The 13,511-nt window shown below is 36.7% G+C and overlaps 1 protein-coding gene across 22 annotated transcripts in view; it reads left to right on the top strand.

Moving 5' to 3' along the window:
* The window catches only part of ZNF148 (zinc finger protein 148), a 142,527-nt gene that overhangs the window by 57,142 nt on the left and 71,874 nt on the right, over positions 1–13,511 (top strand). For 14 of the 22 annotated variants that reach the window (XM_027956612.3, XM_042232526.2, XM_042232517.2 and 11 more), the window contains one exon: positions 1,866–2,214. The exons of 1 other annotated variant lie outside the window; for it this stretch is intronic. In XM_027956612.3, the coding sequence (XP_027812413.1) occupies positions 1,882–2,214 (333 nt within the window). In that variant the 5' untranslated portion in view covers positions 1,866–1,881. Of the gene's footprint in view, positions 1–257; positions 302–1,865; positions 2,215–13,511 lie in introns of all 22 variants that reach the window. 7 more of the 22 variants (XM_042232547.2, XM_060418770.1, XM_060418822.1 and 4 more) reach the window with 1 other exon arrangement.

Here is a 13,511-nt window from a genome sequence, read left to right as displayed (position 1 = left end):
GTCTCCTGCTTGGCAACAGATTCTTTACCACTGAGCCACCTGGAAAACCCCATTTTTTCAGCTGTACATTTAAATGAAGTTTTCTCCCTAGATGATGTTAGTAAATGAAAGATTAGATTTCAGCAGTGTATTTAAATTTAACATTTGAAACCTGTGGTTAAAGTAGTAACCATTATTACCTCATTAATTTATACTTAATACATTTACTAATTGTAGTCCTTTCATGTTGGGTGAATGTATGTGTTTATTTTATACAGCCTGGTAAAAAACAAGCCATACAAGTGCCTTGACAGTCTTTAAGGTAAAATGTCTTTGGATTTCAAGATTATTGTTATGCTAGTTCCTCGAGTAACACAATGGAGTGTGAATTTATAGCAACCAAAGTTAGAAGAGCAGGATTAATATTGCCTATTTTTCCTATAATAATGGGGAAAAAAGATAATGTTATTATTTAGTAGGGTCTAATTCTTATGACCTCTTAAATTTAATCATGGGCAACTATTTAAGAATATATTAGTAATGAAAATACTTTTTCTATTTTAACAAATTTAAAGCATTTAAAAGAAATAAAATTACTTTATAGAAAGTTCAAATTAGAGAGAAATACAAGTATGAAACAACCCAGTGGTAATATTGTTAGCATTTTCAGTAAAGCTGTGTACATTCAGACACATATTTACATACACATTTCCCTTAATATATTGGGCTGTTTCCCAAAATTTTAAAATATTTTTCAAGAATATTTTTTGACTGTATTAAAAAAAAATTTCAACAGACTTAACTTTTTATTGAAGTATAATAACTGACAGAAATGTGTGCATATCACAGATACACATCTTAAAATTTTACAAAGTGGGCACACCTGTATAGCCAGCGTTCCACTCAAGAAAAAATGTTGTCTGCTCCTTCTATCCCCACTTCCTCCTATCAACAGTCTCCTCACACAAGCATAGCCATTTTTCTGATTCTATTTTTAAGAAAAACTTTGAGATGTAATTTATATAAAATAAAATCTGCCCATTCTAAGAGTACAATTTAATAATTTTTAGTAAATTTATTGAGTGGGCCAACCATTACTTTAGTTTTAAAATGCATGTATGGATATAATTTAACCCAGTTTCTTTTTGTTGACTACTTAGTGTAATTCCGGTTTTTCACTATTAAAGTACTGCCATAGTGATTTTTCATACCTATCTTTATATGCATATTTCCGATTTCATCAGGATAGTTTCCTAAAAGTATTATTTGTCACCAGTTCAAAGAACATATGCATTTTATGGGTTTTGATACAGTGTACCAGCTTACCTTTGGGAATAGTGGAACGAAAGTACTCCCACTGTGGGTAGATTTTTCCCTGCGAGCTCAACCTTGGATGTATTTTTTAAGAGTTGTTATCAATTTGGGGGATAAAATACGGTTTTAATGTTCATTTCTTTGATACTGCTGTGACTACTATTTCATATATTTAGTGACTGTTTCTAATTTTTCTTTATGATTTACCTGATAGTATTCTCTCAGTTTATTTCTTAATGTTATTTCTTATTTTAATTTTAAAGATGTTTTAATACATTAAAGGATATGGAGCCATCTGGTGTTGCAAATACTTTCTCCCAGTTTGCTTTATTTCATGCTCATTTTTCGTAATGAAATAGATTAGTGCCTTAATGTCAGAAATAAAAATTTGTGTTTTATTCTACCAGCTTTTGGAAATTTACTGGTAATTTTTAAGTTGGAGGCAATATTGAATTATGTGAATAAAACTTTTATTGAAGTATGGATACCTTTCATAATTTGAAATTTAAAAAATTCAGGTAGACCTACAAAACTAATTTATTATGCTTTGTTGCCAAACTTGGTCTTTCTAGGCAGTTATACTTAAGCATGAACATTGACGACAAACTGGAAGGATTATTTCTTAAATGTGGCGGCATAGACGAAATGCAGTCTTCCAGGGCAATGGTTGTAATGGGTGGAGTGTCTGGCCAGTCTACCGTGTCTGGGGAACTGCAGGAATCGGTGCTTCAAGATCGGAGTATGCCTCACCAGGAGATCCTTGCTGCAGATGAAGTGTTACAAGAAAGTGAAATGAGACAACAGGATATGATACCACATGATGAACTCATGGTCCATGAGGAGACAGTGAAAAATGATGAAGAGCAGATGGAAACGCATGAAAGACTTCCTCAAGGACTGCAGTATGCACTTAATGTCCCTGTAAGTAATTCCTTTATAAGATACTAAGCTTAGTTAGAAACATAATTAATTTTCTGTTGAGTGATACAGTCATTGAAGAAATTTCAAAAAATGTTTAAAAATCTGAATATAAATAGTTCAAATGTGTGTTCTAAAATAGATATACCAAATATTGATAAAAATCATGATGATAAGGCAAAATTAAGTTTTTGTATTATATACATTTTAGAAACATATTTTCTGGATAACATTTATTTGTCAGGATTATTGTGTATTAAATTTTAAGTGCTTAATTTTAAAAGATAACTTTGTTTTAACTTTCGGATTTCTCCTTAAAGAATAGAAGGATTGGAAGAAAAGAAAAGTATAAGGATTGAATCTGGAGCATTGCTAGAAAAAGATCATATACTTGAGAATTTTTCCTTCAAATTTTGTAACTGTTGGCAATTCCTGTCTTCTTTTATTTTTTCATTATTTTTTAAAAGTATTTCACCCTTTCAGTCTTTCCTGTTTAACCTCGATGTCACAGGTCATCACCTAAGACACTCTTTTGTAGATACCCATAACTTTTTTCAATTCAAAGGAGCATTTATTGAGCCCACATTAAATGGGACATGCTTAAGATATTATGAGATGCCCTTCTTCTGTGTACAGTTTCTGCTTATCTCCAAGTGGATACATGCTGTGTCTCACAGTCTTTGTAGTTATTCAAGCTTCTATAATGGAATGGTAGGCTTGTTCAGAGACTCACAATCTTTTTAGAAAGTTGTACATTTTCTGGAAAAAAAAAAAAAAAAAAAGAGCAACAGTAACAAACCGAAACAGTGAGCTGGACTTGTTGCTTCCCCTGAAGGTCCAGGGCTCATTTGGTGCTTCAGTCACAGGCTCTTTGGAACAACCAGCAACGACCTCTTCATAATCTTCACTCCAAAAATTATCTGTGTGAAGTGAATTGTAATCAGCTCTGGCCTCAGTGACTTCTTTCTTAGTACTGAGGGTATTTAATTCCACATCAGTAAGCAATGCAAAAGTCTGTGTGTTCTTTAAGTACAAGTCAGTGATTGTTTCTGTATTTTGGTCACTGATCAAGTCTAGTAGTTCAGTGGCTGGCTGACTGTAGGTCGGTGGTGAATTCTGGGAGTAGTGTGGGATAAGTCACAGCCAGGGCAAACCAGGCAGAGGAGCAGGGCCTTCCTGAGCAGGGTGCGGATGCAGGCAGGGAGTCTGAGAAGCTGAGTGGTTTTTTTGCCTTCTTGTGTCTTTATTTTTACCTGATGATCAGCAAAACTACTACTGTCATAAAATCTTGTTCTATTCTTTATGTGATATTAAACCTGGATCCTTTCAGTACTTCTGATACACTCTGCTTTTTCTTTTGCTTTAGGACCTTCACGTATCCTACTCGTAATATTCCCCTTAATCATAACCCCTCTCTGTTTTTTAAACTGATCAGTGCTTCATCATCATCAGCCTGCCACCTCAGTCTAGGTTTACTCCCTGCAGTAAGGACTGATTCAGTTTGCCTCTAATAGATAGTAGGCTCTTTGAGAGCATGAATTTTGTCTTATTTTTCATTATGGCCCAGGTGTTAGCACATGATGTGAATGAGTGGATAACTACTTACCATTGTGTTCTAATACATGTGCTCACCAACTTTTACCTAGTCTATTGCAGTAGCCTTTTACTTTTTCTGCCTGTTGATGGTGATGAATTACATTAATTAATTTTTTAATGCTGAATCAGCCTTGCATACCTGGAAGAAATCCCACTTTGTTGTGATGTATAATTATTTTTATACATTTTTAAAATTCAATTTACTAGTAACCTGTTGAGGATTGTTGCATCTATATTCATGAGATAGATTGGTCTAGTTTTCTTTTCTTGCAGTATCTTTGTTTTGATGTTAGAGTAACCCTGGTTTCATAGAATGTGTTAGGAATATTCACTCTGCTTTGGTCTTCTGGGAGAGATTGTAGAGAGTTGGTACAGTTTCTTCCTTGAGTGTTTGATGGAATTCACCAGTTTAGGGCCTGGTACTTTCCTTTTTGGAAGGTTAGTAATTCAGTTTCTTTAATAGCTATAGATTCAGATTGTTTGTTTCTTCTTATGTGAGTTTTGACAGATTGTGTCTTCCGAGGAATTGGTTCAATTCATCTAGGTTATCAAATTTGTGGCCATAGAGTTGTTCATAGTATTCTGTCATTATTCTTTTAGTGTCCATGAGGTTTGCAGTGATGTTGCCACCTTAATTTCTGATATAAGTAATTTATGTCTTTTTGTCTTAGCCTGACAAGAGGCTTGCTGCTTTTTTTTTTTTTTAAGTATGTCAAAGTTGCTTATTTATTTATTTTTGGTTGCACTGGGTCTTCCTTGCTGTGTGTGGGTTTTCTCTAGTTGCAGTGAGCAGAGGCTGCTCTTTTTCTTAACAATTTTTAAGCATATAATATTACATCCAGTGTCAGCATATAGTTAATTGTACTCTCGTTGTACAGTAGATCTCTAGAACTGTTTTGTCTTGCAAAGCTGAATTTCTGTACCCACTTAACACCAGTTCTCCATTGTTCCCTCCCCCTAGTTTTATAGAGAATTAGCTTTTGATTTTTTTCTGTTGTTTTCCAGTTTTCAATTTCATTGATTTCTCCTCTAATTTTTATGATATCTTTTCTTATGTTATTTTGGATTTAATTTGCCACCTGTGGTTTTTGGGCTTCTCAGGTGGCACTAGTGGTAAAGAACCCGCCTGCCAATGCAGGAGACACGAGTTCAGTCCCCGTGTTGGAAAGATTCCCTGGTGGAGGGCATGGCCACCCACTCCAGTATTCTTGTCTGGAGAATCCCACGGACAGAAGAGCCTGGCAGGCTGCAGTCCATAGGGTTGCAAAGAGTTGGATGTGACTTTGCGACTGAACACACACATATAGCGTTCAGTGATACAAATTTCTCTCTAAGCACTGCGTTCACAGTGTTCCACAAATTTTGATAAGTTGTATTTTTATTTTCTTTTGGTCCATTTTATCTTTTTTTTCTGAGATATGTTCTTTGATTCATGTGTTATTTGGAAGTGTGTTATTTAAGCTCCAAGTTTTGGGGATTTTTCAGCTATTTTTTTGTTACTGATCTATTGTTTTAATTCAGTTATGGTCTGAGAGTGAATGTTGTATGATTGCTTATTCTTTTACATTTATGAAGTTGTGTGTTTTATGTGTCCTCAATGTTGTTTGCCTTGGCAAATGCTCCATGTGAGATTGAAAAGAATAAAATAGTCTGTTGATGGTAATAGCTTTCTTCTTGGACTGATTGTAACCTGAGCCATACCTGTCTGTTTTTCAGATGATTTCTATAATGATCTTTTCAAAATGAGATTTATACTTATCATTTTCCTCCCAGAAGTTTTTCAGAGGTTTCTTTTTGCTAAAAAGCTGAAATGCACTCTTGTGCTTGGGGTAAAAGAGCCATTGAATTAGGTCTGTTCTTATCTTATCCAGCCTCTGCAAGCCCTACTGCCCACTTCGTAGTTTAACTACATTAAAATTACATTAGTTGCCCAGGTCCAATGTGATTTTTTCTCTTATTTCTGTACATGTTGGATACACCTGTAATATTCTTTGTTTGGCAGTCTACTGTTTTTCACTTCTCAAAACTTGCCTTTGTGTAATTTTTCATTATAACAACTAACTTTTCATTTCTTTGCTTGTGAGACCATAAGGCCTCTTCTCTGAAACTTGTATTTTAACTTTGTGTTCTCAGTAACTGGGCTGTGGAGGCAGTCATATATTTTTTGAGTGAAAGAAATCTTTTTTAACTGAGAAAAAGTTTGAAGTGAAATGTGGATCCTAAGTTAAAATGCAGAATTTTGACAGCTGCCTAAACTTGTATGTAACCCATAATGCATCAAGATGTAGAATATTTTCATCATTCTGGAAAGTTTGTTTTCTTCTTGGTCAGTCCACTCCACAATTGTTCTGATCCCCTCCACCCCTGCCCCTCCTCCCCATCATAAATTAATGTTGTCCCTTGAGAACTTTGGGCTTCCCTGGTGGCTCAGACGGTAAAGAATCTGCCTGCAGTGTGGGAGACCTGGGTTCAATCCCTGGGTTGAAAAGATTCCCTGGAGAAGGGAATGGATGCCCATTCCAGTATTCTTTCCTGGAGAATCCTGTGGACAGAGGAGCCTGGTGGGCTACCGTACATGGGGTCGCAAAGAGTCAGACACAGTTGAGTGACTAATGTGAGAACTCTGTATGAATGGAATCATGTGTAACTCTTCTCTCCAGCTTCTTTTGCTCAGCATAGTGTTTCTGCAGTTTTCCATGTTGGTTTAGTGTTATCAGTAAGTAGTTCATTTTTTTCATTATTGATTAATATTCTATTGTTATATTATCCTAAAATTTTCTTTCTCTCTTTATGGTTATTTATTATCTCTAGTTTTCAACCATTATGAATAAAGTCACTCTGAATGTTGTTAAAAAAGTCTTTTTAAATTTCTTCTGGGTACATTTTTATAGAAGTTAAGCTGTTTCTCTTCTGTTTTCTTTTTGTTTAATCTGGTTTCTATCTTTGCATCAGTATTATTCTTGATTGGTATATTTTCTATACAAAATCCTGAGATCAGGTAGTTTAGGTCCTCCAGTTTGGTTATTCTTTGGCAGATTACTGTGACTGTTCTAGTTTGTTTGCATTTTCATGTAAAATGCAGGATCAGCCTTTCAGTTTCTATAAAATGAACTATCTGGGTTTTAGTTGAGATTACATTGATTGTGTATATTGACTTGATAAAAACCAGCATCTAAAAAGTAGAGGCTTCCAGTCCATGAACATGGTGTATTGTTATGTTTGCTTTGCTTTTCTTTAACTTCTCTTGGCATAGTTTTTATCATGTAGAGTTTCTGGACATATTTATTTGGTTAAGTTTATCCTTAAGTATTCCATGTTTAAGATGTTATTGTAAATGATGTCAAAAAAAAAAACAAACTTGCAGTGTCTAATTGTTCGTGACCAGTATATAGGAATGCAGTTGATTCTTTTTATGTTGACTATGTATCGTGTGATCTTGTTACGTGTACCTGTTCTACTAAGATTCCTTCGTTTTTTTTTCAGGGTCCCTATTGTCCATACGTTTTAAATCTTCCTTTCCAATTTATATGTTTTTTACTTTTTTCTTCCTTATTGTATGGACTAGGCGTCCAGAACAGTGTTGAATAAAAGTGGTAAGAGTCGGTATTTTTGCTTTTTTCCTGATCTTTAGGGGGTTGTATTCAGTTTTTCACCATTAATAATTGTTTTAGCTATACATTTTTCATTCAGTTCAGTTCAGTCGCTCAGTCGTGTCCGACTCTTTGCGACCCCTTGAATCACAGCACGCCAGGCCTCCCTGTCCATCACCAACTCCCGGAGTTCACTCAGACTCACGTCCATCGAGTCCGTAATGCCATCCAGCCATCTCATCCTCTGTCGTCCCCTTCTCCTCCTGCCCCCAATCCCTCCCAGCATCAGAGTCTTTTCCAATGAGTCAACTCTTCGCATGAGGTGGCCAAAGTACTGGAGTTTCAGCTTTAGCATCATTCCTTCCAAAAAAATCCCAGGGCTGATCTCCTTTAGAATGGACTGGTTGGATCTCCTTGCAGTCTAAGGGATTCTCAAGAGTCTTCTCCAACACCACAGTTCAAAAGCATCAAAAAGGAAGGAAAATCATAACAGGTGCCAAAACTAGGTTAGCATCCTCTACATAAATTTTTCATAGGTTATCTTTATTTACGAGGTGGAAGATGTTTTCTTTGTAGTTTGCTGAGATTTCTTTTAAAGTTGTGAATGGATGTATAACTTCATTGATATTTTTTCTGCACCTATTAGATGATCATATGATTTTCCTTCCTTTTCTTAAAGTAAACTTATTGATTTTCAAATGTTAAGCCAGTCCTGCATTCTTGGGGTAAATTGCACTTGGTCGTGATACATTGTCCTTTTCATATGTTCTTGGATTCAGTTTACTGATTTTTTAAAAAGAATGTTTATATATATGTTTGTGAGGCATATTGTTTTCTTGCAGTCTTATTTTAGGTATATTGGCATCATAAAAAATAGTTTCTTCTCTAGTTTCTGAAACTTTATAGAAAATTGGTGTTATTTCTATCATAATAATATATATTTAGTGGACTTTACCAATAACTTAATCTAGGGTTTAGTTTCCTTTGTGGGAAAGTTTTTACTTCCAAATTTTAAACTTTTAAAACATAAAAAGCTAATCAGATTTAAAATTTTTCTTGATTCAGTTTTGACAAATTATATTTTTCAAGGAATTTGCCCATTTCATTAAAAAAATTTTTTTTTAAATTGAAGGATAATTGCTTTACAGAATTTTGTGGTTTTCTGTTGTATATCAACAAGAATCAGCCATAGGTACACCCATGTCCTCTCCCTCCTGGACCTTCCTCCCGTCTCCCTCCCCACCCCACCCTTCAGCCTTTCACAGAGCCCCTGTTTGAGTTCCCCGAGTCATACAGCAGACTCCCGTTGGCAGTCTGCTGTGCATACGGCGTTGTAGATTTCCGTGTTGCTCTCTCCATACAGCTCCCCTTCTCCCTCTCCTACCGCATCCTCAGGTTTGCTCTCTCTGTCTGTCTCCATTGCTCCCCTGAAAATAAATTCATCAGTGCCATCTCTTTAGATTCCATATATATGTGTCAGTACACAGTGTTTAGATTGTGTACTTTCTGACTTTCACTCTGTATAATAGGCTCTAGTTTCATACACATCATTAGAACAGATTCAGATGTATTCTTTTTCATAGCTGAGTAGTATTCCATTGTATGTATGTACCACAGCTTCTTTGTCCATTCATCTGTTGATGGACAGATGTAGGTTGCTTCCGTGTTCTAGCTATTGTAAGTAGTGCTGCAGTGAACATTGGGGTACATGTGTCTTTTTCAGTTTTGATTTCCTCAGGGTATATGCCTAGGAGTTCATTTTTTAATTGAACAAAAATTTTCATAATATTTTCTCAATTCCTTTATTGTCTAAAGGCCTTGTAATAATTTCTTTTTTCACCTCGATAGTGCCAGTTGTCTTTTTCTTGATTAATCTGGGGAGAGATTTGTTGGTTATTCTGGTCTCTTCAAAGAATAAGTTTTGGTTTTAGTGCCTCAGTAGTAAAGAATGCGCCTACCAGTGCAGGAGATGCAGGAGACATGGGTGCGATCCCTGGGAGGAAAGATTGTCTGGAGAAGGAAATTGCAATCATGGCCAGGAAAATTCCATGGACAGAGGAGCCTGGCAGGTTACAGTTCATGGGGTTACAAAGAATCAGACATGACGGAATGCACACACACATTGTTCATTTCAACTTTCATCTTTACTCTCAAGTTATTTCTTTCCTTATGCTTACTTTATTTTAATTTGTTCTTATTTTCTTAGTTTTTTAAAGTAGAAGGTTTGGTAGCTGTTTTAGATCTTTCTTTTTGATGTAAGCATTTTAAGCTCAAAAGTTCTTAATTTCTTTTGTGATTTCTTTGTGACCCATGCTTAATTTCTGAATATTTGAAGTTTTCCAGGTATCTTTTTGTCATTGATATTTAGACACTGTGGTCACAGACTGTACATGTACAACTGAGACACTGTGGTCAGAGACTACATGTACAACTTAAGCCCTTTTAAATTTGTTGAGTCTTACAAGATCTAAACATATGGTTACCTGGTGAATGCTCTATATTCACTTGAGAAGAATGTGGAGTCTGACTTTTGTCGAGTGGGTTTTTTTGTAAATGTTGATCAGGTCAGTTTGGCTAGTTGTATTCTTATTTTTTTTTAATTTATTTTTATTGGAGTATAGTTGCTTTATAGTGTTGTGTTAGTTTATATTGTACAACCAAAACGAATCAGCTATGCATATACATATATCCCTTCTTTTGGATTTCCTTCCCGTTTAGGTTACCATAAAGGATCTAGTAGAGTTCCTTGTGCTATCTGATAGGTTCTCATTAGTTATCCAATTTATACACAGAATTAGTAGTATATGTATGTCAGCACCAGTCCCCCAATTTCTCCCACCTGTCCCCTTTTCCTCTTGGTATCCATACATTTGTTCTCTATATAACTTTTATACCCTTACTCATCTACTTATTCTCCAGGCATTAAAGTTTGTTTGCAGAAAGATCCAGTTCAGATTATACATTGCATTAACTGTCATGTCTCTTTAGTTTTCTTTACTCTGGGTTAGTTCCTCTCTTTAAAAATTTTATGATCATCACATGTAAAAATTACCATTTTGTAGAATGTCATTCAGTTCAGGTTTATATGATTTTTCCTCTTAGAGAGACTTGTTATTTTGGCAGGCGTATTGCAAAAAGTGATGCTGTGTTTGTTGCCCATTGCATTTGAACAGGTGGCACTTGATTATTATTTTCCCCCTTCTGATGATGGTTCACTTTGATCAGTTAATTGAGGTAGGGTCTGCCAGGTTTTACCAGTGTAAAGTTAACCTTATCCCTCATCATACTGTGAAATTTGTTCATTTATTTATTTATCAATATTGATTTTGGAGTTTTATTCACTGGGTAAAATCAACTGTGATTAATGCTTAGTTGAAGATTTGGCCATTCTGAGCCTCTTCAGGTTGGCTTCTGTGTTCTTTTGACCTGTCCCATCAGTCCTTGAGCACTTCCTTTAAGTCATGAGATGTTGTAGGCTTATATTGTATTTTACCTGCCCCATCCCTGGAATCAGACATTTTTTCTAAGGAGTCCTAGTTCATTTTAGTGGAGAATGGTGTTTAGAAGCCAAGATCTGAGTGCTCAGTGTGCTGCTCATTGCTGGTGGAGTATAACTGCTCCCAGGACTGTTAGTGGATAAAGCCAGAGAATATATATATATGTACATACTTACATACATTTATATGTATATATGTACATACACTTACATCTGTAATTATCCATGTATCTATAAGTATTGAAAACCATGAGTTCACACTGATACCTCCAATTATAGTCCATTACCATGGAGTACATTTCAGTTTGCTTCCTCCCATATTTTATGAGTCCTTTCTCAGACAGTGATAAACCTGATTCTATTATCCTTAATGTATCTATTTACTTACTCCCAACCCCTGTATGTAACTATTTCCCTTCAGCACTGTTGCCCTTCTCCCCTTCCTGATGGGGTGGATGCTCTCTTCCCAGCTCGTGTACTCCATGGCAGTGCAAGCCATCCCTTGTCTCCTGTGTGGATGCCTTCCTGCATGTGCTTTGGCGGTTGCACTGGGCCTCAGTCACCACATGGATCCCTCCTTGTGCACTGTGCTGGTCCATGCCCAGTCCTCACACCACTTAGTTCTGGTACCTTGCTCAAGGCTGCTCTTCCCCCACAGCATAGACCCTTCTTTACGTTGCTTGTGCTCTGACACTTTCATACTGAACTGCCCTTTTAACTGGAGAACTTCCTCTCTCTGCTGACACTCTGATGTCTTACTTTGGGCAGCCCTCCCATGCCAGTGCCCTCTTCATTCTGTCTAGGACCTGAAACCATGTTTTGCTCCAGAATATGGCCTTAGAGGTGAACGGTTCATGGAGCCTAAGTAGATAGGGAAAGTCAGGAATTGGAAGGGATAAGATTTATCCTTTTGTTTTCTTAAAAAAAAAAACACCTTAATTTTGAAATTATATAGATTCATAGGTAGTTGCAAAAATAATACAGAGAGGTTCCATGTACCCAGTCTGGCAGTTTCTCCCCAGTGATTACATTTTATATAACTATAGTACAAAATCTCAAAATAAAGAAATTGACATTGCTGCAACATGTCCATTTTTGTATGCTTTATCCTACAAGTAGATAGAGAACTAATCCTTCATACCAAAGATCTCCCTGGTGCCACCCCTCTGTAGTTAAACTGCTTCTTGTTGCCCCCACCATTCCTAACCCCTGGCTATCCTACCCTACTCTGTTTTCCGTCTCTAAAATTTCATCATTTTGAGAATATTTTATCTGAGATATTGGAATCAATATATTAAGTGACCTTTTGAGATTGACTTTTTTCACTTAATGTAATGCCTGCAAGAGCCATCTGAGTTATTGTATGTATAAATGCTTTGTTCTTTTTTTTTTTTTTTTAATATGTAGTAATATTCTATGGTATAGCTCAACTGGTTAAGAATCCACTTGCAATGCAGGAGACCCCGGTTTGATTTCTGGGTCAGCAAGATCCCTTGGAGAGGGGATAGGCTACCCACTCCAGTATCCTTGGGCTTCCCTGGTGACTCAGATGGTAAAGAATCTGCCTGCAGTGTGGGAGGCTTGGGTTCGATCCCTGGGTTGGGAAGATCCCCTGTAGGAGGGCATGGCAACCCACTCTAGTATTCTTGCCTGGAGAATCCCCATGGACAGAGGAGCCTGGTGGGCTATAGTCCATGGCGTTGCAAAGAGTTGGACACGACTGAGTGACTAAGCACGCACACACAGTTCCATGGTATGGTTGTTAGGTCAAGTCAGTTCAGTTGCTCAGTCATGTCTTATTCTTTGCAACCCCATGGACTGCAGCACGCCAGACTTCCCTGTCCATCACCAACTCCTGGAGCTTGCTCAAACTCGTCCATCGAGTCGGTGATGCCCTCCAACCATCTCATCCTCTGTTGTCCCCTTCTCCTCCTGCCTTCAATCTTTCCCAACATCAGGGTCTTTTCCAAGGAGTCAGTTCTTCGCATCAGGTGGCCAAAGTTTTGGAGTTTCAGCGTCAGCATCAGTCCTTCCAATGAATATTCAGTACTGATTTCCTTGAGGATTGATTTGATCTCCTTGCAGTCCAAGGGACTCTGAAGAGTATTCTCCAACACCGCAGTTCAGAAGTATCAATTCTTTGGCACTCAGCTTTCTTTATGGTCCAACTGTCACATCCATACATGACTACTGGAAAAACCATAGCTTTGACTAGATGGACTTTTGTCAGCAAATGAGGGACATTTTAGTTGTTTCCATGTTTTGGCTATTACAGATAAAGCTGCTATGAACATTGATGTGTAGGTTTTTGGGTGAACATAGGTATACATAGCTCTAGGATAAATACCCTGTCATACCCTTGTCACTGGATATAATCACTTCTAACATTTTGGTATATGTACTTCAGTGCTTCTTTGATATGCATACCAAGCATAGGATCATGTTGCTTTTTATCTCTCCATTTACCAGCATATTTTGAATTTCTCTCAACTCCTTGTTCTTCTAATGCTTCTTAAATAATCTGTTTGATATTCCAAATTTTGGGTAATCCATAGTTGAGTCCTGTAACTCCTAATAGATAATGATAAATCTGAGTCTGTTCTGAGAATGAATCAATG

This window comes from Ovis aries, chromosome 1 (assembly GCF_016772045.2).
Source record: "Ovis aries strain OAR_USU_Benz2616 breed Rambouillet chromosome 1, ARS-UI_Ramb_v3.0, whole genome shotgun sequence".
Classification (NCBI taxonomy): Eukaryota; Metazoa; Chordata; class Mammalia; order Artiodactyla; family Bovidae; genus Ovis; species Ovis aries.
The sequence above is the reverse complement of the archived record's forward strand: the minus strand, read 5'-3'. Positions and strand labels throughout refer to the sequence as shown.